The sequence below is a fragment of the Grammomys surdaster genome, unplaced genomic scaffold (assembly GCF_004785775.1).
Source record: "Grammomys surdaster isolate TR1022 unplaced genomic scaffold, NIH_TR_1.0 334, whole genome shotgun sequence".
NCBI lineage: Eukaryota > Metazoa > Chordata > Mammalia > Rodentia > Muridae > Grammomys > Grammomys surdaster.
This window is the reverse complement of record NW_021604753.1, coordinates 2391926-2418358: the sequence shown is the minus strand read 5'-3', so window position 1 is coordinate 2418358 and position 26433 is coordinate 2391926. Positions and strand designations below refer to the sequence as shown.

Genomic DNA, 26433 nt, shown 5'->3' with positions numbered 1-26433 from the left:
AAGTCACTTTGGTACTGATGGCTGAGTCCTGGTAAGTCACTTTGGTAACTCCTAATTGTTAAGCTGGTGCACATCTTTATTTATTTATTTACTTATTTATTTCCTAATTTATTTATATTCACTTTACATCCTGATCGCTGCCCCACCTCCAGTTACCCCCCTCCCACAACCCCTCCTCCCATCCCCCATTCTCTCTCCCCTTCTCCTCCAAGAGGGCAGCGTCCCCTCCTGGGTATCCTCCCACCCTGGCACGTCAAGCTTCTCTGGAGCCAGGTGGTACACGCCTTTAATCCCAGCACTTGGGAGGCAGAGGCAGGAGGATTGAGTTTGAGTCCAGCCTGGTCTACAGAGTGAGTTCCAGGACAGCCAGGGCTACACAGAGTCACACTGTCTCGAAAAACAAAACCAAAATAACAACAACAACAACAATACAAAATTGAAACTAAGGAATGTCACACGCGGTAGGATGCCAATGATAAAAAGACAGAGCAACAGATTCACAAGTCTGTCAAGACATGAGAAGTCAGTAGTGCTGGTGTCAAACACTTTGGCAAGTCCTCAACAATGTCAGACATTAGTTACCACAATCCAGAAACCTCACAATAAATAAAGACCCAAGAGAAATGAAACCATGAGTTTGTGCTGGTGGCATTCACAGCAGCTTACTAGCATGTAGGAATGAACTTAACTTCTATCCATATAACAGAACAGCGTGAATATCAAGCAACAACAACAACAACAACAGAAAGAGTTTTATGCTTTTGTATTTGTAAAATAATATGTAAGTATGAGGATAGGTGTGCACTGCCCTTAACTCCAGTGGAATAGGGAGTTCTTAGCAAGGGGGTGTCTCTGCCTTCCTTATAATTGTAGATAAGAACTTAAGAGTGATCACAACTTATCTTTTAGTTGGGGGACAGCATATCAACGGGAAGTGACTGGGGCAGTGGTGGCCAGATGGACCTGTCAAGTGCAGTAGGGATAGAGATGCTGTCACACCACAGTGTGAGCTGTGTGGTTCACACCAGGGTGTGAAATGTGTGTCTCACAGGTGCGTTGGGCTAGGCTAGGCACCTGAGGATTCTTTACTATCCACAGAGAACGAAATCATCTTGATTGCACAGACCTGAGTCTGTAGACACTGTTTCCTTGAAACCTAAAGGCTTGTGTCGTCTGAGCTTGTGAAGTTCAACTCTCCAGAACACATGATTTTTTTGTGTATGTTAAGTGTTAATGAAATCTGACTCATTATGGCTAACTTATCATTGTCAGCAGTACTGTTTGGGGCAGGGGTGCCTGGTCATTTTGAGAAGGGCTTGCAGGAGCAGTAGTTAGCTATACAGACTCATCTGTGCTGCTGTTTTAAGCTATGTTCCTCAGCACTCACAGAGACGGGAGCAGGAGCCCTGAACAGTCAAGGGACTCATGGGACTTTCAGAATAGAATATACTGGGCCTCAGTCATCTGCAACATGTTTTTGTGCCCCATTGTTATCCCCCAACACTCTTAGGGTTCACATTTGCTAACAGTGTCTTAAGACATAATGACCAAACGAAAATTCTTAGAGTAACAGGGATATCTAAAGAGGACTAGAAATAATTGTCAGTGAGAAACTGAGATCTCCTTGTGACAACAGGGAACCAACACTTTGTGGTCCGAAGTAAGAGATCAAGCACTGGCAATGTGATGCTTGCAAAGGAAGGACCTGGAAGGAGAGGAAGTCTGCCTAACAGCATCAAGACTCAGCCATTCCTCCCTGGAGTCTGGTGATGCTCTCAGAAGCTCTGGGGTCTCCTGGTTGGCAGGGTGACCACTGAACCGGAAGGACAAGATACTGAGTAGGCAATGGAGGAGCATCTGTGGTTCAGAACTAGATCTGTAGGAAGCTTAGTGAGCTTGAGCAGTTGGAGATTCTGGGTCTCTCTGATTCTATGCCAAGCCTGGGCATTTTGAATCTGTATTTGCTGTCTTTGCAGGGCCTCATTAAGGAGGTGGGTGGGTGCAAGAGAGGCATATTGAGAGGTCCCTTTTGTTTTTTATCCTGGTGCTTCCTCCCAGTGGTCCCAGGGCCTCACGTCATTTCCTTGGTCCAAGTGAGAAAAGAGAGGTCCAAACAGGTTAAGAAGTTAAAAAAAAAACCCAACATTTTAGATACTTGCAGACTGAGGTTCAGTTTTCTTTGGGGCCTTTGGGCATATTGCTGACCTTTGTAGTTGAGATGAATGCTAGCATCCACCCAGTGGATAGGACTGGAGAGAGGCAGGAACGTGTTAAGGAGTTCACTGCTCAGCCCCTCCTGCCCTCTGGTGGGTGGGTGGGGGTTGGGGGAGGACAGGCCCACCTGCTCTTGCTACCACTTGAGCTCTGCAGTGTGCAAACTGAGTCCAAGAGTTGAACTCACCATCTTCACGCTCATAGGCCGAGGAGCCTTGTCAGAAGTTTTGTTCCTCCGCTCCTGAACAGCTTCTAACAGAGAAGCATTGCTCCATATTCAGTAGTAGAAAGGACTACATTGATATGCCATGGTTTCCCTGCTGTGGGATGGGTAGTAGTGGGGTTTCCAGGAAGGAGGCAGAAGCTCCATTCTGCCTGCTCTTCAGTCAGCTGTGCTGACGTGCTCCTGGGGTTCCTTCATTGGGAATTATGGCTAGGCTGATCCTGAGTCATGAACTGCTCTCTAAAATTACTGGCAGAGAAAGGCTTCCTGGAAAAGGCCACCCCTGCCTTTGTGAGGACCTTATGTGTGGCTGCCGCCGTATATTTATTTCTTCTTGGTATTAAGTCATAAAGAGACAAAAGTTAGTTTTTAAGCTGCTTTGACATTGAATTCATTTGGATTCAATTAGAGGACTGGAATACAATCTCCGTATAATTTAATATCCTAATATTGGAAACACCACAAATTGCAGAAGTGAGATGTGAGCAGCATAGTTCCGGTCTGTGGGGTGTGTGCCCTGAAACTGAGGTGCTGCTGACTTCAGTCTGAAATGTGCAGAGCTCTAATTGGGCAGCTTTCATTTTTATTCTATGTTGAGTATGTGTTTACAAAGGCGCTGTGCCTCTTTATGCTGCTAGCTGTAGCAGTGAGAACTGCACAGATCACCAGGTATCCATGATTTAATCTTCTTCAGTGGTGAGGAAAAATGTAACTCAGAAGTGAGAAAGGGAGCAAGGGAGATGGGTCTGTGTGTGCGTGTGTGTGTGTGTGTGTGTAAAACCCTGCAGGAAACAGGTACACGTGCATAATCGCTCAAGGAGTGAGGTTTCTGCAGCCAGCAGCCAGGATGCCAGTGTGAACAGTCATGACTGGTAACCCACTCTGGGCTCTTCTGGTGAGGCCTCTGTAGGTCTCCAGTCAAGAAGTGTGTACATCATTCTCAACTTCCTGGTGGGCAACGTGGGGATGGGGCAGTTAACTACAGCCTCTCAGGAAAGACAGTTTCTTCAGTCAGTCTGAGGCAAGTCCAAGTGCCAATCTCCCTTGTGAAGCCACAGGTTGGTAATGCACAACAGGAACACGCTGATCTGAGATGGCCTTCCCAATAACTGCTCAAGGCTCACACAGGACCAGGTAGCAATGGAGGGACCCACTCCTGGACAGTGAAGGGAGTGACATCGGCCGAGCAGGGCTCTGTCTACCTAGTTCTGCTGAGTGGGGCACTCCGCACACATACTATCTCACACACCATTACTACGGCATAAGGAAGAAGTCACCCCGGCACAATGAAAGAATGACAACAGAAAGGTGGCTTGTTTGGGGCACACAGCTTAGACATTGATCTGGTTTAGGCGGGCTTAGGGTATACTCAAAATGTGAATGATCTCAGAGCTGTAATCCTCAAGAGGCTTCCTGGAGACTTGATTTGACCAGAACAAATTTACACTTGTAGTTTTCTGATCCTCTCTGAACTGGCATACGGAGGTGGTTACTATTGACAACGTTGGTGTAGAGCTTATGAGCTGCCAGACACTCTCACGGGCACGCAACACGCTTTACGTTCACTCCCACCCTTGCCTCAGGAGGGAAGCGGTGCAAGTATGACCTCAGTTTACACATGAGAAACGGGAGACCTTGAAACATCCAGCATTTGATGATGGACAGGGTGTGGCTCAGGGCCAAGATCTTAACAACTGGCCTGAACAAATACCTAAAGACTAGGGAAGACAAAGAAATCATCAAGGAGGCTTCAGAAGCCACAGGAACCAAACTTGGACAACGGCTCACTGGCTTCCTAGGAGCTTCTGGATGGACTTCCAGAATGGATGGAATTGAACTTGGAACAGAAGCTCTTCTGGGGTGGGGGTGGGGGAGCACACACAGGATACAGCCTCATGTGGGCTCAACATGGATTGGCTCTGCTAGCCAGCAGGGTAAGGGCAAGCTGGATCTGGGCTGGGGAAAGGCCAGAATGACTTAAGCACAATGCCAACTCCACAGCCACCTTCTTGCCAGAAATACAGAAGAGGCATTGCTCCACCCAGCTTTCTTTGGCTTGGACCCTCCTGAACACTCTCCATCTGGAGTTCATCTGAGTGAGAGCCCATGGACAGTCCACAGAGCTTCTGAAGACTGCTCCTGACTTCCCTGACCCACAGTGGGATGTCGGCTTGTGTGGATCCTGGGCTCACTCAGTTCCTTGTGTGGTGTGAAGGCAGAGAGAAGGAAGGGTGTGAGCCCGAGAGCAATAATACTGACTAGGAGGAGGGCAACTGTGCAGTACTAGAAGACACACTGTTAAAAAACATTCAGTTTGCTGAAGGTCAGCCAAGATTCTGCAAACCTGGTAAGTCTCTGTGCTTCTGAATGGAAATGGTAATGTGGTAGTGAACACAGCTTACAAAAACGTGGGTGCAGTTCATTACCAGGGGACACCAGGATACAAGACCCATGGAGAACATGTCTTCAGTGATCGGGGAGTCCTGTACAAGGACATTTGTCCACTGACTGCTCCTTACATCTTAAAACCATCTCCAGGTGGCTCAGGCATCTGCTCAGCAAGCTGGAGGCCCTAGTTTGACCCACAGTACTGGGAAAATAAGCATCACATCACCCCTGAAGGACTCCAGCAGGTCTGAGCATGGCAAACATGACACCAGCAGGGTGTGCCCTTTCCCCTTCCCTCTCCCTTGCTAAACCAAGAAATTACATAAAGCTCACCCCCAAGGTCTGTTCCCTTCTTTGGCCACTGACTCATTCCTGAAACTAAACACCAAGGTCGTGCCATCAAAATTCGTTATTTGGCTACACTGGCTAACCTGTCCAGTCAGGTCTTACCAATTCATCCTACCACAGATTTCCCCTTTCTCCTTAAAAACCTCTCCTGTAGAGCCACCTGCTGCTGCTGCTGTCTGCCTTTGCCTGAGCCAGAGGGAGGCCCCCTCCCCACCGCCCTACTTGTTTGCCCCTCTGGGGTAATGTCCTTTGTACAGAGAATCTGCTGTCTATGTATGTCCTGTAATGACTTTAAGGGCCCTCCAACCCCATGAATGAATCTATTGGTTGTCAGAGAAATACAGAAATGCACACAGAATCAGCCTCAACATTTTAACAAAACAAAACTGGCTGGGCTTGGTGGTGTATGCCTCTAATCCCAGCAGACAGATCTCTGTGAGTTTGCGACTAGTCTGGTCAACATGACAAGTGCCAGGCCAACTAGGGCTACACAGTGAGACCCCATCTTAGAAACAATTGCTAGAATTTTGACTGAATCTGTGTATTGATTTTTGGAAAGAGCCACATTGCCTGTCTACAGTGCCAGGGGCATGGCCACGTTGTGCCTTCCCACTTCCTGCATGTCTTTGCTTTCGCTGCGGTTCTCAGGCAGGTCTTGGACTTCAGCCTCTTAGTGGTACTGGAGAATAAGTTGTCCTCACAGTTTTACTTAACAATTATTTGCTAAGAGTATGTAAGAACACAAGTGATTTACTGTGATTTAGCTGTTTTGTAGATTTCTGGGATTTGGCAAATTCTAATCACAGGTTCCTGCCAGTGGGTGTTGCTCTTAAGCCATTCCCTTTTCTTGCCCTTTACAAGGGTAAAGGTGTCCAGTGACCTTTAAAGAGGCATGTGGTTAAGAATGGAAGCATCCTGCTTTGATAGGGATTTAGTGTTTTTATTGCTATTTATTTCAGACTTGACACAATTCAAAGATTCAAATCATTCTTCAGAATAAATTTAACTTAACTTCCAACCAAGACTGTGAATTTGGTAACAGAGATTTCTCCAGTGGCAATCTCACAAGGAAGGGATGTGAAGAACAACACATAGTAGATCCCTATTATCCAGACACCTGAGTGCTGCTGCTCTACTCCCTGTCAATCACCATCACCATGCTGATAGCCGATGATGTCTGACTCATGACAGAGCCCCACCACTCACTTTGGAGGACACCGTGATATTCAATAGCCCTCAGACAGGCTGACGCCCAATCTCTGCTTGTGGGCAGTGGGCTGCTCAGAATGCAAAGCTGCTTCTTTCTCACGAAGTTCCCTTTCCTTGAAGGCCTGAAGGAGGCATAGCCATTCAAGCAGCATGCTAAATGAACTGCTCAGAGCAGACAGATCCCCTGCTGAGACTTCTAGAGCTGGGGAGAGGTAGGAAGAAAGGCAGGGGTAACTTCCAGGTTTCAAGGTTGCCATACCAGGAAAAGACAGTACTGAGCAGACTGTCATGTGCATACACTTTGCAAATGGCATGACAGTAAGCGATTATCTCAGAAAAATACAATCAATAGTCGTAACTAGAGACCTACTTTGGCCCAACTACTGTGAAAAAGCTTTAGGACATGTTATTTAAAATTCCTTAACAGTCCTTTTTTTTTTTTTTTTTCCTGCTAATAGTCTTAAAATATACTGTTGCACATAGGTTGGGCATCTGCCCTGCCTCACAGGACCTGGCTGGGTCAGGTCCTGGAGACCTTACCTTTCGTGCTTTTGCTGTAGTCCCAGGCTTTATTTCGCTGTCCTCAAGAGCCATCACATCCTTGTTCTACCATTTCCTGCTAGGGACCACACCTAACACAGTTATAATGGCTAGACCTCATGAGATTACACTGCTGGACACACATACAACACACAGCAGGGAAGTGACAAGCCTGAAGGCTCGATGGCCACCCAGCTTCTCACCAGCTCTGCCCACGTTAAACACATCAAACCTGCTCACACTTTAGCTTGCTCTCAGTAGTACTGCCTGCAAAAGTAAATCCCGCCTCAAGACGGATGAGGAAGGAAAGTGTGGCTTGTGTGCACATGTGAGCACACATGCATGCATGCACACATATGTGTGCATACATGTACACACATCTCCATGAGTTTATAATGGAGTGACTGCTAAGAAGTGGTTAACAGATAGAAGGCAGTGTATTCACATGTATGATTCATGCAACTTTCCCTCAAATAGATCTGCAGTGTGTGTGTTTGTGTGTGTCTGTGTGCATATCATACGCATATGCAATATCCCTCAAAAACAATCACAACAGTAAAGCAATGGGGTACATATTCAGGTTAACCCCTGGTAAAGGGTAAAGGCGTTCCATTCACTACCACATTTTAACAATGGTAATGTAAGCCTGAGAGTATTTCTGCGTAGAAAGTTGAAAAGAGCAACAGAAGGCCACTAAAAACGAAAGCAAATAGTGGCAAAATATAGACTGTCAAGGCAAAACCAACATCAATAACAAAACATGGAGGCAGGGAGCCAGTTGTTCCCAGTCCCCTTCCCACCTTACAAGTTCTGTCCAGACTATCTGCACACATCAGGAATGATGGGACCATATATACATGCACGCAGATTTCACAAAGTACGACAAGCTATGTTGGCATGTGTGACACGGTGTATTACATTCAACAACACATTTAACAGGTGCTCTATGCAGAAACACATAGCTGTAAGTCAGAGCTACCCTCCAAAATATTGAAAACTGTATTTTTGGTATATATAAACTAGGGAGTTAAGATGATCTTTTTGTATTTTAATAAAAACTGTCATCCTGAAAGGCAGGCGGCTTAAGGGTCATTCAGATTCCCTGGGACTGCTCAGACACAGGGACCTAGGCAGTTGGTGCCAACTCTCAGGGATCCCAGGGTCCTTAGGTGTTGGGGTGAGGGGGGTGTCAGGGAAGAGCTTCTTGCTTCATCACTGGTCATCATTAGCATGAGATTCTGTTGGTTTCTGGAGGTGCCCACCCCCCATTTGTCTCGCTTCTGCATGGCTGAGGGTACAGCAGAGGGTGAGGGCAGGGTGTCCCACAGAGAGTGGAAGCCTGCTTCTATGGTGGGTACCCTGTGTACCCAAATGCTTATACTGTCCCTTCAGGCAAATACTTGGATGTTGGGGCTGAGACTAACTGGCCTCTCTGGAACCCACAGCCTCCTCTTGGTGGCTTCCTCTACCCTACTCCTTCACCTTTCTCCCTTTACTTGCTGGTTCTCCTCTGGGTAGGAAGAAATAACTCCGTTGTTCAAGCAGCCTCCACCCAAGGCCGGCCACGCATCCTGTATAACTACAGGGATTCCTTCTCTTTCTTCCAAGGATTTCCAACCATTTTTTTTTTCACCTAAAAATTAGCTATGACAATTATACTTATCTTGCCTCATCTAAATATGAATAAAGTTAAATTATAATGGCAACTAGCTGAGGTTCATGCTTCTCAGCGACAGAGAGGCAGTGAAGAGGAAAGGAGGCCAGTGTATGTATGTATAGCTTGTCTAGGACATAGGTTCTTCTGTAGAAGTTTCTAGCAAAGAGTGGACAAAAGACGTTCAGGTTAGTGAGTCACAGTGACCCCTGGGGTGGGTGTGAGGGGTTGATGTTTCTGTTTGCAGCATGGTGTTTCCAATGCCAGGCCACAGCACACACACTTGACTGTGCAGAACACAGTCTTCTCTACCCTCTGCAGCCTACGAGCTGTCAGCTCCAGGGTAGAGAGTGGTACTGGGAAATAATTACTCTCCAGAGCCCAGAGGTGCTTGGCAGCTGCCATGAGTCTGCTGTCCACAAAGTGTGGCTGGCACCCAGCACCACTCCCTAGCCTGGGCCTCATTAATTACAGTCCTGCAACCTGCAGTCTTGCTGCCCCCAAGTCCTCTTCTCCACAGCAGATGATGCTCAACGTTAAACTGACTGACTACCTTCTGGATGAGCCGAGCATTCAAATCCTATGGAGAATGTACAAGAGATTTCTTTCTTTCTTTCTTTCACTCATGTCATTAGTATTTGATTGCCAGGGGAGCAGTGTCAGGAAGGCAGGCTCTCTGCTTACCTCTGTGGTGCCGAGGTGAGTGACAAGGCACATGCTCCTACATCTCCAGGCTTGCTTCCCTCATTTGGAAGGCAGGCTCAGCACAAACCACCCAGAGTCATGGAGGAAATCAAGTGAGATCTGAATGGCACGTGGCGGGAGGTCGGGACGTGTTGCATGGCAGGAAGCTGCGTGTCTGTCACGGATTTAAGCCTTGCTCAGTAATTATATTTTTCGTCTCCTTCCTATATATCTGATCAGAAGATTTTTTTCTTCATTTGCAGAAATTATAGCTTTCTCGCTATTCATACTATCCTCTTTATTTTTAAAAGACGACAGCAGCTCTGGGAGGGACGGAGTGCAGGGTGGGTATTAAGGTTTCAGTCCGGAATGGACAATTTCCCACACTCTTCTCTCCCATGCCCTGTCTTAAACACAGCTGTCAGGACAAAAGGCTCATTAAAAAGATTGTTTTGACTGATGGTCTGTTCATGTATCAAACTGGAAATCCATCCAAGAACACTGGAGGGGTAGACAAGGCGGCTGTGAGGGAGCCCCGCAGAGTATGAGAGGTCCATGTGCCAGGACTGAGCGCCTCTGGCTGGAGCCAGGGTAGAAGACAGCCATCAACTGTGAGCACCTTGCTAAGTCCTTTTCTGTTTTATAACCCAGAGAAAGACAAACTCCTACCAGGGTTCCTTAAAGAACACATCAACATGCTATGCAGTGAAATGTCCATCACATAGTGGCATGACTTAGGGATGAGGGAGTTGCCCTAATGTCCCTTCTAGCCCATTCTCCTATTGGAACCTACTCATGAGCTTCCTCTTCATTCTCAGAGTGCTTCTGTGAACTCTTGTCTGCACAAGAGAACACGTATCCTGTAGACTGAACAGGGCCACCTTCCTCAGATGACTATCCAACCATATCAATTCTAGGAAAGCATTCAGGATAACCCTCACTGTAGGATCCTCATCTGGCTCCTGTCCTGTGATGTCAAACCGTGTCTCTTGGTCTGCAGTGGCTGAGTACCTCCAGTGCTCTCATCCCATAGGGCTGTTCTGTAGCTCTGGCCTCTGTTTAGCTTGTGATCCATCTCTGATTCCTTTATCAAATGCTTGATAAACTTAAAAAGAATACTTTTAATTAAAAATTGTATGTGTATGGGTGTTTGCCTGCATGCACTCCTGTGGATCACCTGGGTGTGATCACCCTACACTCTGTCACTCCCAAAGTGCCCATGAAGGACAGAAGAGGGCTTTGGATCCCTTGGGACAGCTGTGAACCAGCAAGTGCTGGGAATCTTCTGCAAGACCTGCAAGTGCTCTTAACCTTGGAGCTGTCCCTCCAGCCCCATGCCTAATAAACTATTGATGACCCTCAAGATCCTGCTCACTCCTTGAGAGGCTTTCCTTCCTTGCCCTGCAGACATGGCTAGCTGCCTCCAGATCCATGGCTAGCATGGATCCCTTTCCCCTTGCTTTTGTTCTTAGAGTCTTGTCCAAGATAGCTGAACTGAACCTCAGTGGAGGTGGCAGTGGCAACTCTCCCCACAGGGCCTCCATACGGTTGGGAACTCAGAACAGAGGAGACATGGGAGAAGTGCTGGGGTTCTAGGACATTTTCATTTCTTACAAAATGTTCCTTTCCTGACTCTGGGGGGTGTCTTCCTGGGAAATCCACAACAGCTCAGCATCCTCAGGTGGTCTAGAGTTGGAGAAAAGCTATGCTGAGTGGACACGATAGAGGTCTGCTTAAATCCTGGTCACCACCAACCATAGATGGCCTCTGCATGTGGCATATGGACCTTCTTATCCTCTGGACTGGGCAGTGTCGAGTTTTCTGATTCATAGAACCCTATGGAGCCTGAGAACCTTCACTTGTTAGAACAGCAACATCACCTAGGGTTGTCTTTGGAAGCTCTTGTAAATGAGCAGATTCTGGGAGCCCCAGAGGTTTCCTGGCTGCGCTGGGGTGTCTGACTCAGGGTTTGGCTGTGAGGTTACCGGAACTGCCTTCCCCGGTGCCTATGTTCAGCCAAGCCCAGGTGCTAGCATGGTTCCTAACTGGAGTAGAGAAGACACAGACTCAGGGGCTGTCACCTCCAGCCACATTCATGACAATGGAGGTCATCTGGAAGTGAGAAAAGGACAATGCACACTGGAGGCAGACTGTGAGCGATCAAACCCCCGAGGAAGAAAAGCTCACTGGTTTAGATGGTGGATTTTCCTCGTGGTAGAGGACCACAGCGTGGGGAAAGTGATCATGGAATTTCTGGAAGATAACTGCAGACTGGGTAAATACTACCCTCAGATAAACTATCATTGGTCATATGGCCTATAAGTGGTGAATGCTTCTTCTGTCTCTTCCTGGCCACCTGTAGGCTTCTGTAAGGACCCATGCAATGGGTTCAAACCAGCTCTGTCTGCCTCTTTACAGACATAGTTAACCAACTCCAATGTATACTACAGTATAGGATTTATTTTTTAATGTTGATGCCCTGAACAAAACCAGGACTCTAGGAGGAAGGACAAAAAAAAATCTATCATGACAGATTGAACAAGTTCCATCTTCCCTCAAAGTATTGTTTTTAATATAAAAGATAGAGATGAGTACAGAAACTAAAGTAACACATCATTCACACAGCTGCCACCCACAGACAGCATGCAGTGAGCCCTCACTGCCATCCACCTACAGGTAACATGTAGCTAGCCCTCACTGCCACTCACAGACGGCATGCAGCGATCCCTTGATCCCCTCACTGCTACCCACATACAGAATGCTGCAAACTCCTTCACTGTTGTGGAAGAGATATATTACACTTACAACAAAGTATTCTTCATTCAGAAGCTCCTGGTTTTACCTCTAAGGTGGTGGGGTGGTCAGTGACTTCCAGGACTGCAGAGAATTTTCTGGGGAAAGGAACCTGTCTATATTGCCTGTGGGGGCACAAACCAGTCTGGCCACTATGTAAATTGGAATGGAGGTCTCTAAAAACACTATAGATAGAAGTAGCACATGATCTAGCTATACCAGTCCTCAGCTACGCATGAAGGGATCCCAATCAGGTCACAGAGAGGAACCAGTGCACCTGTTATCACATCACTATTCACAGTGAGTAGGCGGTGATGCCCACCCGTCCATCAAAGGATGACTGGACAATGGAAGTGGATCCACACTAGCTGGCTTCAAAGAACAAACCATGCTGCTTGTAAGAAATGGATGGAAGTAGAGATCCCATGTTAAGTGAAATAAGTAGAGTTCCCGTGTTAAGTGAAATAAGTCATGTTTTCTCTCACACATGAAGTCTGGGGGAGGAGCTGAAAGCAACAAGCTGGGACTATTAGGAACCCTGAAGCACAGACAGATGGGAAGAAGACGCTAAGAAAGAGTGGCAAGAGGGGATAAAGATGGTCACAGTACACTGTGTGTACAAAAAGGTCACAGTGAAGCTAATTCTCTGCACAGCTAACGTATACAAATAAAAAAAGAGAACTTTCCAATAAAAGTTCAAAGAAAGAACTCTTGGAAGGAAAAATATGGCCATTCCCTAACCTAACTGAAGAGCCAGAGACTATAGAGCTTCTCTATGCTGGTGGAATCATCACACAAACATAGTCTTCTCTTGGCAAGAACAGACGAATGAACTCAAACAGGCTGCACCACCTCCAGATACATACACAAACTGGATTTTAGTGCTCCTAAAGCAGAAGACAGAATCATGAGCCTAAGGATCACATGAATTAAAGGTGTGAGTGTGGTCTTTAATAGGGAGACTAGGGAGTGGAGAGGAGGGAAAAAGGCAAGAATGTTACCAACATGAAATCCACCCATGTGATGGTTAGCTGCCTTGACTCCCACACCATAGTGAACCAGGAGCCAGAATAAGTCCTTTCTCCCTTAAGTTGCTCTTGCCAGTTATCACAGCAGCAGGTAGAGAACAGCAGATAAAGACACACACTTGTTTCCCAAGCTCACATTTTAAATTCTTTTTATTTTATTCCTATTTTCTGGAGCCATAATTCCCATCTTAAGTGACATTTTCCTGGGGTCCATAATCCTCAGCTAATGTGCACACCAGGATTTATATTCCACTCCCCTCAACCCCAGGAGCTGGCCTGAGACTAAGGGGACTGGGATCCAGAATCCTAGCATTTCAACAAAGACCACATGTTGTGCTCAAGGGGACAGGAGAAAGAGAAAGGCTCAATCTAGGGGCACAAAAGCTGCTGGCTGCTGACCCCACAGGGGAGTTACAAGTCAGAGCCTGTGTGATATCCTAGAGTCTCCTTTAGCACAGATTTCTCGGAACATTAACATGCTAACTTCCCCTGGCTGGGTGGACCAGCTCCTTCCCTACAGAGGTCCTGGAGGAAGAGCATATGGGGCTGCCTTACACAGTCTGTCCCTCCTTCCCTACCCCTACTGGCCATGGCCACTAAGGATGCTCATTAATGCCTCTGGGTATTCTTATAGATCCAAGTCCAGCCTTGCTATGTGGCCCCTGGAGAGCTCACCTGAACTCCTGCCCTTTAGGGTTTCCTTGAATGTATATGGTTTCAATGACACTTGCCACATAACATTTATTAAATGGTAATTAGTAATATTGCAGTCACTGTTTTAAACATACACATTAAAACTGATCCTCAAGGAGGCTGGCTACCCTGTGAATTTATCCACTGGAGATACAAGGAGGCCACTACAGGGACAGGGGACCCCACTCCCAGCAGAGTCAACAGAGAGGGAGGGAGGGAGGGGGGGAGAGAGTGACAGAGTCAATACTGTCAAAGAGACAAGGCTCCAACCAATGTAATTGTCAGTATGCTAAAGGTACCAGAAAGAAAACGTGTCCCCTAAGTCTCAATTCACCTACTGTGAAGTCATCTCAGCTGTTTCTCACTAATAATGAGGAGGAGAACTGATGAACTGAGGACAATGTTTAATAATTCACATTAACGAGCACCAGCCAGAAGTAGACACAGGCCAAGAGACTGGGTCACTTCACCAAGCTTAGAGGCCAGCGCCTTGCTGCACAGCTTTGCAACCCCAGTGAGAACCCAGCCTTTAGGACCTGTGTTTGCATTCCAGTGCAATAGAGAACACAAGTTACCTCAGGAGTGGCTTGTGTGGAGTTGCAGGCAGTGATAGTAACATGCATATCCTTAGCCACGGCTCCTAAGAAACCTGCTCCCCCCACCACCCCTGTATTTTTGAGGAGAAAAGTTCCTCATTTACGGGTCTTAGCACTGAGTAGACATGAATTCTCAGGTAAATGGGAAACTCAGACTGAGGCCTCATCCTAACAGATCAGGCCCGATGCTCTGGCATGGCTCCAGAAGGAGAAACCTGCAGTGCTGCTGCTGCAAGGTTGTGCTTCACCTGGACTTCTTCACAGACGAATGCCCTGGTTTCCTTCTTCTCCAGAGCTTATGGAATTACAAATGGACACGAGGCTTCGGCAGCTTCTTTTCTAACAACTGATAAGCTTTGGTTTGGCTCCCTCACCTGTGTTGTGGACGTGCATGTGGCATCTGCAGAGATGAGCGGGCATGAAGGAGTCTTAGCTACTTTTCAATTGCTGTGATAAGACACCATGACCAAAGAACTTATAAAAGAAAGTGTTGAATTTGGGGATCATGGTTCTAGATGGTTAGAATCTATGACCATCATGGCAGAGAACATGGCAACAGGCAGGCAGTCATAGCGTTAGAAGCACTAGCTAAGAGCTTACATCTTGATTACAGGTGTGGGCTTTTGAAGCTCCACCCTAGTGGCACACCTCCTCTAACAAGGACACACCTCTTAATCCTTCCTAAACAGTCCCACCAGGCAGGGATTGAGCCTTCAAACATATTTGCTTAGGGAGGCTATTCTCATTCAAACCGCCACAAGGACCAGGACTGCATCTGACCAACTATGCTGTTATCTTACCTTCCTCATTGATATGCAAACACTTTAAATTTTTTATACATTTATTTATTTAGTGTGTATATGAGCATGTGTGCAGATACCATGTTATATGTGTGGAGGTCAGAGGACAGTTTGGAGGACTCAATTTTCTCCTTCCATCATGTGGGTCCCTAGGATTGAAACATCATCAGGCTTGGTGATGCAAACCAATATCCACTGAGTCATCTCTTTGGCCCTGTAAACACTTAGGTAAAACAAAAGACAAGCAGCATCACTCCAACAATTCCAGCTGATTCCATACAGCGAGCACCCAGACCTCGGCTGTGCAGCTATGGCTACAGGAAACAGGAGAATTTGAACTGGAAAGAAGTTAAGGTGTTCTCCTGAAACAGGGGCTGTGGGTCAGAAGTCATGCTATGTTTCATCCTACACAAGGAAGAGCCTGATGCAATGGGTTTGTGGCTTGAGAGACCTGGGGCAGGATGCAGTGTCATCATGTGATATCCCATACTGCCGTGGGACTACAGGAAATCCTCACCCAGTAAGGGAAGACTTTGGTCTCCTGATCTTGAACTTCCTAGATCTCATAACTATGCACCTTTACTCGTTATAAATGATAGCTCGTGGTGTTAGCTACAGCAACAGAAACCAGACTAAGATACTTGGGCATCAAGATTTTACAAATGAGTCTCACTGAGAAGATTTCAGAAGGATGGCAACTGCTATTTTAAAAGCAGGACCTGAAAGAGCAGACAGAATATTCTTACTTTATAAATCCCAGACTGCTTCTCTCCTGGCTCAGAAGCTCCTTTCTGAAACACTAAAATGCAACACTTTTTTTTAAAGAATGACCAGAGGCTGGAAAGATGGCTCAGTCGAATGAGAACCGAGTTCAAGCCTAGAACCTATGCAAAAAAAAAACAAAAACAAAAACAAAAAAAAACCCAAAAAACAAACAAACGAACAAAAACAAACAAACAAACAAACAAACAAAAAAACACCACCACCACCACCAACAACAACAACAAAAAACAAAACAAAAAAACCCAGATGTGTTGGTTTGCCTATGTGATCCCAGAACTGGGCGGTGGAGACAGGCAACGCCTGGGGCTCGATAGCTGTCCAGCCTAACCTGAGCACTGGGCATCCAGGACAAGGAAGACTGTGTCATAAGGCAGACGGTGCGTGAGTAGCAACACTAAGAGTTCACATCTGGCCTCCACACGCACACATGCTTGCTTTGGCTCTCTGGAGAAGGAACCTCTCTACCTTTCTGTTTATCCCTCTGGCCTGAGTGCTACTGAGGAGCCCGCACTGTCTGCTGAATGAACACAGGCTGACTTAACTTTTGGAATCAGTAGAACACATTCACACGCCAGATTCTTGATTTATAAATATTTACCATCAGGACTTGATTTTAACTTTAATTAGCCCAACTGTTAAGGATACCTCCAAAGTGAGAAATGAAATCCACCATTTCACACCAGATGTAGCGTCAGCAGTTGGTCTTTTATCTTTTATGGGGAAGGAGACATAGGAGGTATCAAATGACTAAAATCTGATGCTCGACAATGAATGGATCGAAATACAAAACTGACCAAGTCTGGAAAAATGAACACATAACTGACTGCATGCCAGAAGACAAATTAAAGAGACTGAAATTCATTAACCTGGCTCCAGAAGATAGGGGTTCTACAGGTTCTGTGAAAGGGAACCCTTATCTGTTCTTTTACAAAGTTGGCAGAATAGAAAAGCCACCAAGATGAGCTTCTTAAAAATGCACTTGAGACAGAGGGCACTGCAGTGCAACAGTCTTGAGGCACATTTCTTTAGAAAGTCTGTCCATGGAATTAGAGCAGTGGTGCAGCGCGTCCTTTAACACGTGGTTGCATTTATTTGTTAAATTCCAAAGGAAGTTTGTATCTAGTTTTGTGGCTCTCCCCTCTTCTAAACTAGTGGTCCCTGTTCAGAAAACTAGGAGGCTCAAAGTAGTCTAGTCTCCCACACATTCCAGGAGCCCAAAGGTCTAGCCTTCACATGATGCTCAGGGTTGACGATTCCGTAGCGACTGCAGGTTGGTCCTCAGAGCACACCTGGCTCTGTCTGGAGAGTTTCCTGTGATCCCTTAAAGAAGGAAGCCAGGTGCTTGGGTTAAGAAACACCATCTAGTGAATGGACTGCTGAGAAATCTCAACACAGCTCGGGGTCACAGACCAGCAAACAGTCCCTTATGGAGTACCTGCTGTGTTCAGGCATGGCACCGGCACTTCTAGGACTTGCCTCATTTGATCCAATGCACCAACCCTGAGGTTGGGATGACAACCTTTGTTTCACAAAGGACAACAGAAAGCAGAAAGAGATGCCACCTGGTGAAAGGGCCACCAAAAGGATGAGACTAAAGGTCTATCTCAACCCATGGCCTTGTGCTTACCTGCTTGTTACACAGCCTCTCCTATATTGCTTCTGCATCCTAGCTATCCTATTACTTACTCAGTACCTGTGGTAAGTTATTGAATTGCGTATGTCTTTCTAGTACATGTTAAAGTAAACATCAACCATCAGACATTTTAAGTATCACATGGCCTTTCCATTCCTTCTCTACTCTAGGCTGCATCACAGGCCCAGGCTCACCCAGGGATATGAACTGAGAAGCAGAGGAGGTTCTCTGGGGGCAGATCCCCCACAATGAGCCAGCCACATGACCACAGCAGGGTCCAGGAAGCACACAGCAATCACACAAGCATACTGTCCACCCAAGGACTCAGAAAGCTAGTGTCTTTTGGGAGGGAACATGTCTGGGAGTCAGGGGCAGACCTACCATCTTTTTTTTTTTTTTTAATTTAAATAGTTGGAACATGGCTATGACCAGCTGCATACATGTTCTGCCTTGCCAATTACGTATTACATAAATGTTGCTAAATAGTTCTACAGAGATCTCAGGTCAGGTAAGCCTCAAATATTTACAGCCTAATGTTTTTCAAGAAAAAGTCTTATGAATAACTACTTTAGGTTACTGCTTCTTAAATTTTTCTACTTAGGACACTGTTTTCCTTGAGAAGTTTTTATACAACCTTGAAATATAAAAGAGGTGTGCAAATAAAAAACTGCTGACAACAAATCATAGTTATTTCATCGTAAATCTTTGTATATGTATAATTTTATCATTTATTAAAGATGAAAACAGCTGAGCAGTGGTGGCACACGCCTTTAATCCCAGCACTTGGAAGGCAAAGGCAGGCGGATTTCTGAGTTCGAGGCCAGCCTGGTCTACAGAGTGAGTTCCAGGACAGCCAGGGCTATCCAGAGAAACCCTGTCTCGAAAAAAAAAAAGTCTTCACGCTAATGAGATGGACGTGCTTGCTTATTTTACATGAAGAATTAAATCTTAGGCTGGAGAGATGCCTCCGCAGCTAAGAGCACTGGCTGCTCTTTTCAGAGGACCTGGGTTCAGTTTCTTGCACCCACATAATGGCTTACAATCACCTGTAACCCCAGTCCCAGGGGATCTGATAGCCTTCTGGTCTCGGTGGATTCCAACACACTAGTGTATTTTAAAGGAAACTCACTCAGCAACTCAAACAATAGTTTTTAAAACAACCCATCCTGACACAACCCCACTCAGACAAACACTAATTTGGTTCTTACATACTAAGGGATGAGAGTTGAAAACAATCATCTTTGTTTTCTACAACTAAGCTATTATGTTTCTACAAGAACAGAGCATTTTATATCCACATTTAAGTACACCCAGCAATTCATAACATATAATACCCTAAAATCTGAGCAAAGACACTTCGGGCAGCAGCATCTGCAGGTGTTGCGTGACATGACGGTGAGTTATGTCTGTGAGAGCTAAGTGCACACATTAAGTGTTCAGGACCAAGGCTGCAAGGATGCTGTGCTCTCCAAGGAAACGCTTTGAGTTGTGATGGGTTTGATTCTGAGTTAGGTTTTGATCACTGTACGTTTTGTTTTCCTGTCTCCTACCCCATATTTAGTAGTGTGACCCCCATATATGAGCATGTCTCTGTTTAAGAAGCAGTGCTCTACTAAGTGTGTCTCCAATCCAGAACTCAGCTGACCATTACAGGCACTGTGGGCATCCCAGCAATGCCACTGCTAGGGAGATGTGAATCAGGCCAGGCTCTGTCCCTGCTAACCAGCAAGTCTTTATCAACTACTGTGTGACAGGCTCAGGGTTGGACTTACATTAGTGAATACAACCAGGACCTACTTCCTGGTAGCATCAGGATATAGACAGCGTTAGAAGTGGTGAGATGGAAGGCCTAAAGTTCTCTTCTGTCTGCAATGCAGCACCTCTGCCTTCTTTAAAAATTTGAAATCCTAAGGCCAAAACCAAGGGCTGAGAGCTCGCCCTTTCTTTCTGTTTCTTCGTTAAAAAGCACACAAATACTAGAGATGAAACTAATTCTGTGAAATTACTCATTAAATTTTGCAAGAAAGATCAACTGGCTGGAATTTTTTATAATTGCCAAATGTGCCCGGGGCTCTTTTAATACACCATTCTTAAGCTTTGTGTGGAGAATGACAGGAAAGAAAAGGTATCGAGATATCAAGGGAAACATGGGCAGTCAAAGGCTCCGTTTTTTCATTTTTTTTTTTTAAGATTGAAAATTTAAACTGCAATCCGCATTAACTGGGTCACATATTAACCTTCTGCTGAGAGGCCTGAGGGACGAGCCGACCTCCAGCTTCCTCCCAGGTTTCATTATCTACAATCTGTCTTTGCAACTCCAACTAGGTATCAGGTGAATTAAGGGGAAAACCAATTTGTACATCCCTTGGATGTGATGAAATTGATTATCCCCAGGCAGAGCAAAGAAGACTGGGAATAGGCAGCACTGCTTCGCATTTGTGCGTCTGTCCTGCCCTGATATCTGTTTATTTCTACGAGTTACTGACAATGTTTCTGTTCCATACAAAGAAGCTCCCCACCCCCGACGTTGACTTCAAAAGTAGAAACAGGAAGCATCCGTTTCTAGGGAAACCTGAGGTTGGAAGCTCTTCACTTTTCGGATCGCAGAGCACATGCCTACACAAATGGTGGTCTATTGTATGGTGACAGCCCTTCCTCCTCATTTACCTCATCCCATTTACAAAAATTAATGTGACAATGGGAGATGGTTGTTGATGCTCATTATTAAATCATTTATTCATCCCACACAACGATTCAGAATTGTTCATTAAACTTACTGGAAGGAAGCAAGGTTTTATCTCCACAGTGGCTTGGGGAGGGATGTATTCTTTAAAAGGATATTTTATAACAACACAATTATCATAATTAAAAGCTACCCTGATCATCTGATGGGCCTCTGACATATTTTTGAGCACTGGCATTTCAGCACAAGGAGAAAAACGAGGCTGAAATAGTAGTAGGAAATAATATTGCTGTGGGGACAAAAGTTAGAGGCAACATTAAATGCCACCTGCCACCAGCACCCCAGCGTTATCAAGGTCTTCAGGTTATCACTGGATGTCTGCTTTCCAAAGTGGGTTCAAGTTCTATTGCTGTGACTTCAGCCACTGTCCACATTCCTGTGTGGTCAGTGGCAGTCCTGCCCTGCCCCCAACACACATACATACAGGGCCTGCCACCCAAGCCTCCCAACCCTCAAGTGGCACGAGCAACCACAGCCGCTTTCTCCACACCTGAACTTCATGCAACTTCAGATGTTGCCCATATTTATTTTGTGTCTGAAGGTCTGGCTTAGCATGCCATGGAAACCTACAGTAGAAGGGGCTTCGATCTCTCTAGGTTTCTTTTGATGAAGTAGATTTATGTGAGGATCCTAAGGCTAGGGGAAAAGAAGGATTGGGGGAGAAACAGATTGCTGAGTGACCTAGAAGACAGGCAGATGGATGAGGAAAGACAAAGGCCATGCACTCTACAATGTAGAGGGCACAGGATGTGGGACAGACAACCTGAGCTACAGTCTTCTTGGTATGTGCTTGTCCCAGTGTGTGTCCTGGACACCACTGAGCTTTGTCAGCTGGCTGTTGAGGGCTGGCATGAGTTAACTCAGTGCACATCACAGAGATCTTGTGAGCAGAGCCCTGAGTCAGACCTAAAAGCAGAGCAGATGGACAGTGTCTCTGCCTTCAAGGAGCTGACAGTCTAGTGAGAGACTCAAACATGTCAACACTTGCAAATCCAATTGACAACTATGACCAGGAGGGGAAAAGAGCTTTATACCAAAAAGGTAAAAACTGAGTGAGTCGGTCTCACAACCAGAGCAGAAGGAAAGGATTTCTCGGAAGAGCAAGCTGAAGGCCTGGACCTTGTGCTGGGGTAGGAGAGTGCATGGAGGGTCTGGCTAGAGACGCTTCAATATGAAGGAGGCAGAAAAAAGGCCCCAAAAGAACACAGGCCTGCCAGGCAAGGAGGAGCCTACTGGACCCAGAGCCCGTAGGATGCCAGGGTCTAATACCATCAAGAATGGAAAACACCACCAAGGTGAACTCCCGTTCTGCTTCATGTTTACACGCCAACTTCTGGATCGTAATTTGGCTTCCCATTTAGTTCTGCCTAGGAGCAGGGGCTGCATGGACCAACCAGCTGTGGATATCAACCTTCACAGGATGGGCCCTCAGGATTCACCTCAGAAGCACACACAGTCCTCAGTGGATGTGTTGACAAGAAACCTGGTCCAGAATCTGCTACAGCTGTTGTGTCCAATAGGCCCACCCTCTGTGCTCTGGGTGGGCTTATCACACTTTCTCCATGGGGACCCTGTTAACACTTGAGGACCCTCTCATCATCTGGACATTCTCGCAGATGGCATGTGCTCTGTCCTGGTAGGGGCAGCCCAGACCCTCGTGTGTTGGGAGCTGACTCCTAGCAGAAAGCAGTTATCTTTGCAGCCATCTCAGGCCATATACCCTGACAAGAGACTTGTTTTTCAACAGCCCACAACAGCTGAGCACACTCTGATAAACATCTTGTTTTTCTCACATATCTTGTTTTGTTGTTTAGTGCCCCCAGCTGCAGGGTGCACGTGGTCTCCATGCTGCAAGGCACGTGGCAAAGTGCCTTCAGCTGTGTTCCCCTGCTTGTCCTCGAGGGCAAGGCACGTGGTGAATGGTATAAATACCCAGGATTTCCTTTCAATAAAGAGAGAGACTTGATCAGACTCTCTTGTCTTGTCTCCATTCTTCATGTCTCTTGCCCCTCCATCCCCACTCTGTCTCTTGCTAGACCCTGCTGACTGACCCACGGACCGGAGCAGCAGCTCGGGCTGGGACATTTTGGCCTCCAACATGGGGCAGCTTGGACCATTACACCCGTGCCACTCGAGAAATGCTGACAGAATGAAGAATACATAGAGCAGTCAGGGTCTGAGTTTGCATTACGTACATGCCTCCACATGTGGTGGAAGTACTGGATGTTCTCAGATATAAAACAGTCTCTGTGGCAGAGGGGACACCATCCTGACATTAATCCTTGGCATCAGAGATGCTTTCCACACTAACTCAATCAAGCATGGCGTAAGATATCAAAGGCCTTCCATAGGAGTTTCCCAACCTTATTTTCATGGAACAGTTGGAGAATGTCTCTTATGACACAAGCTTTTTGTCAAATGTCTCAGAAGTACAGACCTATTGGGTTTCACAGCGGATCATGAGTAGAAGACCAGACGTGGTGGTTGTTGGTTTGTTTTGTTGTTGGTTTGCTTGTTTGTTTGGTTTAATAAATTTTGGCTCTTGAGTGAGACCACTTCAATTTCAACCCTTGCTCCTTCCTGCAGCAACTAAATGAAGGAATTCATTTCTTACAAGATACAAATAAGCTGTGGGGCAGTCTAAGAGGGACAATCAGGGGCAGGACACACGGCAGATGTCATGGCTGGAGACCAGTAATCACTGAGGTGAGTCGCCTAGAACACTCTGTTTCTCTAGAGAGGATCCCAGAAGGGGAACTATGGAGGAGAGAGGTGGCATGGGCTAGTACCAGGGAGTGGCCATCTAGACTAAGGCTGACATTTAAAACAGGGTGTCTCCGTTTTGTGATTATATGCTTGTGATCACACGAGTGATCAGTTGCAAGTCTACATGACAGAGATCCTATTCATACACCTCCCTGTCCTAATTCAGGAAGGAAGGAAGGAAGCATAATGTGCCCCAGTACAGGTGAACACATGAAGATTTCAGGACCAATCTACTGAAGCCTCACCTCATGGTTTCCTATATGATACATGAGGACTATGGTAGGGTGCTTGGTTAAGGCTTCTCTGTCCTTGAGCAGCTCATGCTTCCCACAGAAAGGAAAGATGTGGTTCTTAGCAATTTTCATCCCCCAAGGTACATGTAACCACATTCTGGACCCTTCTGCTAGGACCCCCGACCTTCAAGACTCCCATCCTCAGCTGTGGGCATCTACTTCAGGGACTAGGTAGGTCAGGGGGCATCCTAAATGCTTCCTAGAATCACCAGTCTTAACCATCCTACAATATCTATAGACACCGAGGCAGGAACAGAACCAGTACCATCCAAGTCTTGTCCCCTCTTCACTTTGCCAGGTGATGGAAGGAGGTTGACACACACATACCCCAGGCATTACCTGCTCTGGTGAGCTTGTCAGCCAGTTCCTTACGCACGGTCTTGGTGAGGTTGAAGTAGTCGTCATCTTCATCAATACTCTGCAGGAACAGTGGGATATGCTGGAAGACAATGGCATGCTGGCAGTGCTTCTGCTCTGCGATGCTCAGCTGTTGCTCTAGCCAGTGGTCCTGGGCCTGCTTCAGTGCAGGGCACCTGGAGGCATCGTACAAGAACTGGGAGTTGAGCACCAGGAACAGGACGCCCCCGACCCAGAAGCTGAAGTAGTCATCTCCCCATGTCTGGCAGAACTCCTCAACAGTCTCGGCTGTGGGGGCATTGCCCAAGTCATGGTTGCCACTGACCAGCACCAGTGGGATGTCCTGGTCGACGGCCTTCAGTACTTGCTGCAGGTCCCTGGTCTGTTCTTTCCGCCAGGGAGTTCCTACAAAGTGAAGGGTGATGTGAGAGGCTGCAGGCCATTTACCTATTCACTCACATGAAATGAAGACAGAACAATCGAGAATACTGTCACAGAAATGCCAAACAGATGCAGCACAGACCTGTCTATTCCTCAGAATTTAACACTTCTGCTCATTCCTGCAACCTGAGAAGTTCGCTGCTGCCTCAGGGTGCACCTGGCCATCCCTGCTCCATGTCTGTGAGGACCTAGTTTTGAACAAGGAGTGCACACAGGTATCTATGTGGCCTCACAGAATCCATCAGTACCTTTAGAGGGGAAAATCCCTGGATCAATGTGTCAAATGCCCTAGCACAGGAAGAGGTGGTCCGTGTCTCTTCAGCAGTTCAATGAGGCACATACAGGCTCTGCATCTTATTGCTCAGCACATCCTCCCTCCCACCCAGCATACAGGACTCAGAATGGAAATGATTATTTGGATAGAGAGTTGAAAAATGTGTGGGCAACTAGCACCCTTCTCCCTTTTCAGATTGCTGGCTTCTGCACTTCCTGTAATAATGTATTAAAGCCTTAATAAATAGATTTTGAAATGACCAATTCAATTCCACATCTGTTCTTCACAGCCTCTCTGTGCAAATTTATTCAACAAATATTTATTGAGCATCGACTATGTGTGAACCATCAATTTAGTGCCAGGAATAAGCATAAATCCGTTCCTCTAAACTTGGGAGTTGGACCACGTGTTAGGTAAATTACCAGCATGCACCCCACCTGGCTTGGGCATCATGAGGAGCTACTGAGAAAAGGAAAGCAGGATGAGGGTGTAACTCCAGTGACAGAGATGGCACAAGGATGATGGAAAGGAGCAGCCCACTTTCCTGGATAGACATGACAGGACCCGCAGCAAGGGGATTAAAGCCGACACTTCACATAGCTGGAGGAGCAGGTCTGAGTGTCCCTGACAAGTGATGGGTAACCCTGAGGTGATGCTGCTGTTCCCATTACCCCAGGTGGGATTATACATGAATCAAAATATCTGCATGTCACCAAAACTGCACACTTATATATCAGTTAGAAACAAACCTTAGAGAATGCCAAGAAAAGCCCTCATGAAGCAACTAAGCTAAGAAAGGCAGAGATGCAGAGACGAAGGAATTCAGACGTAAAGCAGCAAGCATGATGTGGGAACCAGGAGAACTCAGGACAGAAATCAGGAAACACAGAGTCACAGGCCTGCCAGCTGCACAGAGATTACTGTTGAAGGGGCTTCCCTCCCTCGATGCTCAGGAGGCTCCAGGTGAGCTCCTCATTCCTGGTGCTATGGTTTATACCGCCTAAGTGGATACCCTTTTCTCCTGGCCTGATGATGTTTACCAGATCTGTCTGTGTCTCTTTCTGTTCCTGCTTTCAGACCATTCACTGTTAGCTGCATTGTTACTGTGTCAGAATCTCAGTGTGTCACTGAAATGCTTACTTCATGTGTGGCCCTAATGAAATATATAAAAGAAAGAAATGCAGCTCTCCTGCGAAGACACTGTCTTAGTCAGTGTTTGGTTGCTGTGAAAGGCACCATGACCACAGCAACTCTTACAAAAGAAAGCATTTCATTGGGGCTGGCTTACCGTTTCAGAGGTTTACTTTATTATCATCATGGCAGGAAGCATGGTGGTAAGCAGCCACACATGGTGCTGGAGAGTGGCTGAGAGTTCTACATCCAGATTTGCAGCTAGAAGGCAGAGAGAGAGAGAGAGAGAGACACACACACACAGAGAGAGAGAGACAGAGAGAGAGAGAGACAGAGAGAGACACACACACAGAGAAAGAGAGAGAGAGAGAGAGAGAGAGAGAGAGAAAGAGAGAAAGAGAGAGAGAGAGAGGGGAGGGGCAGAGAGAGGGGGGGAGGGCGGGAGATGAAGGGAGGGAAGGAGGGAGGGAGATGTTGGGAGGGAGACTGGACATGGCTTGAGCTTTTCAAACCCCCAAAGCCCATCCCTAGAGACACACTTCCTCCAACATGGCTGCACCTTGTAATAGTGCTATTCCCCAGTGACCTATGAGCCTATGGGGGGCCATTCTTATCAAAACCACCATAGCTGCTCAACACACACTGGATTAAAAACAAAGCACAAAGAGTAGACTCTCACATAAAAGTGTTGAATGCTTCCAGATACAAACATGTACTATGGATAGCATGTCTCTAAAGATTCAAGGAGTCTGAGAAACAGATTCAAGGGGTTGGGAAAGTTTATGTATCATTTCTCCTTCCCTTCCCTTCCCTTCCCTTCCCTTCCCTTCCCTTCCCTTCCC

At 46.4% G+C, this 26433-nt stretch overlaps 1 protein-coding gene across 1 annotated transcript in view; it reads right to left on the bottom strand.

Moving 5' to 3' along the window:
* Cpped1 (calcineurin like phosphoesterase domain containing 1) overlaps positions 1-26433 on the bottom strand; it is a 107881-nt gene that overhangs the window by 3249 nt on the left and 78199 nt on the right. Inside the window, exon 3 of the mRNA XM_028778385.1 lies at positions 23728-24150. Coding sequence (XP_028634218.1) covers positions 23728-24150 — 423 coding nt within the window. The remainder of the gene's footprint in view (positions 1-23727; positions 24151-26433) is intronic.